The 5481-nt window shown below is 49.0% G+C and overlaps 3 protein-coding genes and 1 non-coding gene across 4 annotated transcripts, besides 2 other annotated features; 2 read left to right on the forward strand and 2 right to left on the reverse strand.

The window, feature by feature from the left end:
* Positions 1-202: 202 nt before the first annotated feature.
* Positions 203-232: a microsatellite.
* Positions 233-265: 33 nt separating this feature from the next.
* Positions 266-2284, forward strand: TraAM80_04836 (ATP-binding cassette protein subfamily F, member 3; the record flags this gene model as incomplete). Its single annotated transcript, XM_029381747.1, has 1 exon — positions 266-2284. The coding sequence occupies one exon, from the start codon at positions 266-268 to the stop codon at positions 2282-2284; it is 2019 nt and encodes a 672-aa protein (XP_029238426.1).
* Positions 2285-2543: 259 nt separating this feature from the next.
* Positions 2544-2566: a microsatellite.
* A 178-nt stretch (positions 2567-2744) lies between these two features.
* Positions 2745-4439, forward strand: TraAM80_04837 (putative protein kinase; the record flags this gene model as incomplete). Its single annotated transcript, XM_029381748.1, has 1 exon — positions 2745-4439. One exon carries the CDS (start codon positions 2745-2747, stop codon positions 4437-4439), a length of 1695 nt encoding a protein of 564 aa, XP_029238427.1.
* A 405-nt stretch (positions 4440-4844) lies between these two features.
* On the reverse strand, positions 4845-4917 carry TraAM80_04838. Its single transcript has one exon. It is a non-coding gene; the product is annotated as a tRNA-Arg (tRNA).
* A 164-nt stretch (positions 4918-5081) lies between these two features.
* TraAM80_04839 (Tbingi protein) lies at positions 5082-5481 on the reverse strand (the record flags this gene model as incomplete). The annotated part of the gene is made up of 1 exon (XM_029381749.1): positions 5082-5481. A coding segment is annotated over one exon (400 nt), but the record flags the coding sequence as incomplete, so codon positions are not given.

Below are 5481 nucleotides of genomic sequence, written 5' to 3' on the forward strand. Positions count from 1 at the left end.
GCTTTGAAAGAAAAAAAATGAGCGACTACAAAAACAAATTGGGTGGAGGGCCAAAGAGGGGATCCCACTTCCCTCCTACCTTTGCTGCCGCTCTGCTGCAGCGTACACCGCAACTGCGCGCCACGCGCTCCGCTGTGTTGCTTTTTTTTGGTTTCGTTTGTGTTGCTTGTGATAGGGGGTTTAGTTTTGTTAAGTTGTTTAGTATATATATATATATATATATATATATATAATTTTTTTTTGTTTTGTCTGGATTGTGGGCGAAATGGATGAGGCGGAGGGTGTTAATGTTGTTGAGGGGCCGCGTGTTGCCATTTCACGCAAGGAGCGAAAACGTCAGGAGAAATTTGATAAGCGTATGGATGAGCTGCGCATTTTGAATGATTGTGCGAACAACGTTAATGTGAATGGTGACAGTCCATTCTCGGTGACATGGGAAGACGATCAACATTCCGAAGGCTCTCGTGACATTGCGATAAGAAAGGTGTCGGTTTCTGTGAATGGGAAAGTGCTGTTTAAGGACACTCTTGTGAAGCTTTCTGCTGGGTCGCGCTACGGGCTTATGGGTCCCAATGGAAGAGGTAAGTCGACAATCTTGCGTTTGTTGAGTACACGAGAGTTACCTGTCCAGTCAAATCTTGACCTTTTACTTGTGGAACAGGAGCAGGAGTTTCACGCCTCGGATTTAAGTGCAGTTCAAGCTGTTCTTGAGAGTCATAAGAAGCAGAAGGAGTATTTGAATGAGGCAGTTACGTTACGTGAAAAAGTGGAGCTCGATGATGCGGAAATGGCACGACTCCAATTTCTGGAGGATGAGTTGGATATGATGGGAGCAACCCAGGCTGAGGCCCGTGCCCGCCGCATTCTGTTTGGTTTGGGTTTCCCCACAGAGTGGCACGAGCGTCCCACAAAAAGCTTTAGTGGTGGTTGGCGCAAGCGTATAGCGTTGGCATCTGCTGTATTTATTGAGCCTGATGTACTTATGCTTGATGAGCCGACAAACCATTTGGATTTGAATGCTGTCATTTGGCTGGAGTCGTACTTGTGCGAGCAGTACAGTGAAAAGGCGCGGCGTCCTAAGACACTTATAGTTGTTTCTCACGATGCCGGTTTTCTTGATGAGGTGTGCACACACATGGTTCATGTGGAGAATCATCTACTTAACTATTATCGTGGCGGTTTCAGTACTTTTGATGAACAGCTGCGTCAGCGGCACCAGGAATTGGATAAGAAATACGCTACCGTTTCCAAAACGATTAAGGAAAAGAAACGCAATGGAATGTCGAATGCACAGGTTGACGATTGGATAAAGGATCAGGTTCGCACGGGTCGCCTAGACCCCATATACCTTGAAAAACGCCGTGACTATATCGTGAACTTCCCTTTTGCGGAACCTCCTGAGCTACCGGATGCTTGTATTTTTAAGTTGGAGGAGGTTTCATTTAACTATCCGGGGGGGCCGGTTCTTTTTGAAAATGTTAATTGTGCACTCTGGACGGACAGCCGCATCACGTTGTGTGGCCCTAACGGTATTGGCAAGAGTACATTGTTAAACCTCATGACGGGTGAGCTCAGCCCCACTGGAGGTGTTGTCACGATCAATCGTAAGGTTCGCATTGGTCGCTACAATCAGCATTTTGTGGACAAGTTGCCCTTGGAGAAGACGCCGGTGGAATATATTCGATCCCTTGGTGTCAATGAGGAGGACAAGGCACGTCGCCAGCTGGGCAGCTTCGGTTTGGAGGGCATTGTGCATAAAAATCAGATTGCTACTCTCAGTGGTGGGCAAAAAGCCCGTGTTGCATTTGCAGCCATCAGTACTGAAAAGCCGCATTTCCTCCTCTTCGATGAACCGACGAATCATTTGGATGTGGAGTCTATTGGGGCCCTCTGTCAGGCCATTAAAGTCTTTAAAGGAGGCGTTTTGGTTGTGACACACGACGCGCGTTTGATTGAAGAGACGGAGATGCAGATTTGGGAGGCGGGTAACCGTACCGTGACCCCGTTCAATGGCACACTTTATGACTACAAGAAGAAGGTGCGACTCATCTTTGAGCGGGAGGAGGCCGGAGCGATGAGGGAGCGAAAGCAGATTATGGAGCAGAAGCATATGAACAATCGTCTTCGGCGCCAAGGTGATGGTAGAGAATTGGAAGAGGTACGACGCGAAATGGAAGAAGAGAAACAACAACAACAGGCGGTGGAGGTGGACGAGGCATTTGACTTCTTTAAAAAACGAAGCAAGAAGAAAAAAGAGAAGGAAAAGGCGGCCAAGGTCGGCTGACATGTGGTTGGGAAAGAATAAAGGTGTGCTTCTTATTTTTCTTGTGTTTTTATTTTATTTTACGTGGGAGGTTCTGTTGTCAATCCTCTCAGCCACATAAATTGAATATATATATATTCAACTCATAAGAAGATATTTTCGATGAAAGCCCCATTCATCCTTTACTTTATATCTGTTTTTTCTCTTTGTTTCTGTGGGCCTGCTGTTGTTGGTCCAGTAATTGATGTTTCCATCGTTGCCTGTTGGAGTTCTCGTTTTAATATATATATATATATATATATAATCATTTTCCTCACCTTTTTCTCATTTTCATTTTGTTCTTGTTTACGCATATTTGTAGTAATAGTCATCCTTTGTTTATTTACCCTCCCCCTTAACACGCTGCGGCTTGCTGTGGATAGGGAAAGGGATTGGTGGTGGCGGTGCATCGTTTCGCCCGGAAGGTTTCTTTGCAAGGTCGATGTCTACTCCGCGTCTTGTTGGGCGTTATGAATTCATTAGGCTTGTGGGTAAAGGTGGATTTGGTGTCGTTGAGGAGTACCGTGATCTCCTCACAGGTGAGCAGGTTGCAATTAAAAAGGTTCCAGCGCGGTTTGTGGATCAAGAAAGTAAGCGTCTCATTCGTGAAATTGACACCATGCTGTTTCTGCATGACGCCCATCCACATGTGATTGGTTTTTTTAATATGTTTGTGACGCCGTGCAATGATGTGGAAAGTCGGTTTGTAGAGGATGGTGTTCGGTGCGGGGGGTCCGCGGTGTTGGGGGAGGCCCCGCAAAGTTTAGATGTGGAGTCTCCAGCGTATGCCGGTCTTAGTTCTACGGCAGCACTATTCAAGCATCACAATCAACTGGAGGCTGAAGTGGCGAAAATACGCGGCTGCGATAAATTTAATCTTCATATTGTGATGCCTCTTATGAAGGGGGACTTACTTCACTTCATCAACCATGCGTCTCCTGCAGGTCTAAATTTGTCAGTTACAGATGACTTTATTGAACAGGTATTTGCTGTGGTGGCGTTTCAGATTTGCTTTGGGCTAGACTACTTACACAAGTGTAATATCGTTCATCGTGATATGAAGCCTGAAAACATACTTATTCGTTTGCACAATACCAATCCGTATGAATCCACAGCCCTTATTGCGGACCTGGGGCTTGCGCGGGATGCCCAAGCCAGTGATACATTTTATGTTTGTACACGTTACTATCGACCACCTGAAATTATAACGACAGTTTCCCGTGGGGAGACGTCGATTGATGTGTGGTCGCTAGGTTGCATTTTATTCGAAATGGTGACAGGGCGTGCCCTCTTTACCGTTAGCTCAGCCCTCAATGAGCATGGTGTGTGGGAAGGTCATCGCGCCAGTACTCAGTTAGAGGTGATTTTGAATACTATTGGAACTCCAAGCCACGATGCGATTAAGCAGTTTATGCCAGTGGGGAACGCACAGTTATATCTGCTGCGGAGTACCCCTCGCCCTTCACGACTCATGGAATTGATGAGGAACAACTGGCGGCTGCATACGACACGCGGCCGTCAAGCAAAGTGGATGGACTTAATCTTCCGTTGCCTCGTTTTTTTTCCAGAGCAACGCCCTACATGCGAAGAATTGTGCCGGCACCAACTCTTCCGAGACTTCAATGTCTTTTATGGTGAAAATGTGATACAGTACCCTGCGAGGGTTTATCAACCGGCACAGGTGGGAACGCTGGTGGTTGAAAACAAGGAGATTATTTTGCGCCTTGCTCGGCGTGCCTTGGTGAAGTCCGCGCGCTACACCGAGGAAGGCGCAATAGATGAAACGGGCGGGGAGGAAGAAGAAGACAGTATGGTTGCGTTTGGGAATGATCCCTTGCAGCGGGAAGAAAGGGCGTTTGAAGAGAGGAACGGGAGAAGCCCCATGGCGGTGCTTTCCGCATCAACAGAAAATGACGTCTCTAGAGAATTGAACTTGGAAACGGAGGGAACACCGAAGGAATTTCCCCACCTGAGCGACCCCGAGCTTCGCCGCCAGTACGCCGCGAATGACTTATCTGGCGATGCCTTGGACCATGTTGTCACCAGGCTTCTCAACGACTTACAGTACCACACGCACGACCCGGAACGATCCGAGCAATTGAGAGCTCTACTCAATTATTTTGCCTCCCGTCGGTGAGCCTAGGGGGCTACCATTGTCTTTATTTTGCTATCCTTCCTGGTTGTTATTTTTTTTTGTTACGAAAGAGCCTTGGGGGAGCGGGGAAGGCGGGTTATTTAATTTCGTTTCAGAGCGCGAACGTTATCCCTCTTAAATGCCTCTTATTAATTTCTTGGCTGCAGCTGGTGCGAGGTACTCTTAAAAGGACGAAACAAAAAAGATAGGTGATAGAAAAGCGCCGGTTATGCGTGTGAGGTTGCGGCGAAACTTCCTATGGAACTGTGTCGCTTTTGAAGCGCACCTGGCCCCCGCTTGCGTCGCAGCGGCGTTTTTGCGCCAACCCGTTGCCACCTACAAAACGCGACCGCGCTCTGATAAAATACAAAGCGTGCGTTTTTTTTTAAAGGAGCAAAAAAAAAAAACTACCCTCGGCGGGACTCGAACCCGCAATCTTTCGCTTAGGAAGCGAACGCCTTATCCATTGGGCTACGAGGACCCACCTTCCAACGCCTCGCACCGCAAAGGAATGGATAATAAGAAAAGCATGCCTGGGAAGCCCAGCGCGCGCACAGAAAAAGGCAACAGGATCCCACGCCACGCCGCGATGCCGGGCCCTGCCCCGGGCGAGGGCCACGCACGGCAAAATGCGCGCAGAGAGTCTCACTCTTTCGCCCCCCAGAAACGCAACAAAATCACTGCCAAGCGGCACAGGCTCTGGCTTGCTGCCCAGTGCGGGCAAAAACGACACGTGTGCTGCTCATACCCCGGCCGTTTTGCAACACGGCACCCAAGAGGGCGGGAAAGCGTTCCGCAGCGGCTGGGCGGCCCCCTGTACCAACAAGGGAGCGCTTCGTCAGAGCTAAAGTAGGCCTTCACGAAGTACTCATTAGCCCACTCCGCTGCGACATTCAGGCCTTCCTGCGGAGCCCAGTGGAGGACACCCCGCTTGCTGTGGCGCATGGTGAGGGCGCTGCCATCGGCGAAGAAGCCATGGTGGACAAAAGGCGCCGCAGCAAGATGGGCACAAAGCAACCCCACCGCGTTGCTGAGCAGGGATGGG

Source organism: Trypanosoma rangeli (assembly GCF_003719475.1).
Source record: "Trypanosoma rangeli strain AM80 chromosome Unknown Tra_15.4_contig_00147, whole genome shotgun sequence".
Classification (NCBI taxonomy): domain Eukaryota; phylum Euglenozoa; class Kinetoplastea; order Trypanosomatida; family Trypanosomatidae; genus Trypanosoma; species Trypanosoma rangeli.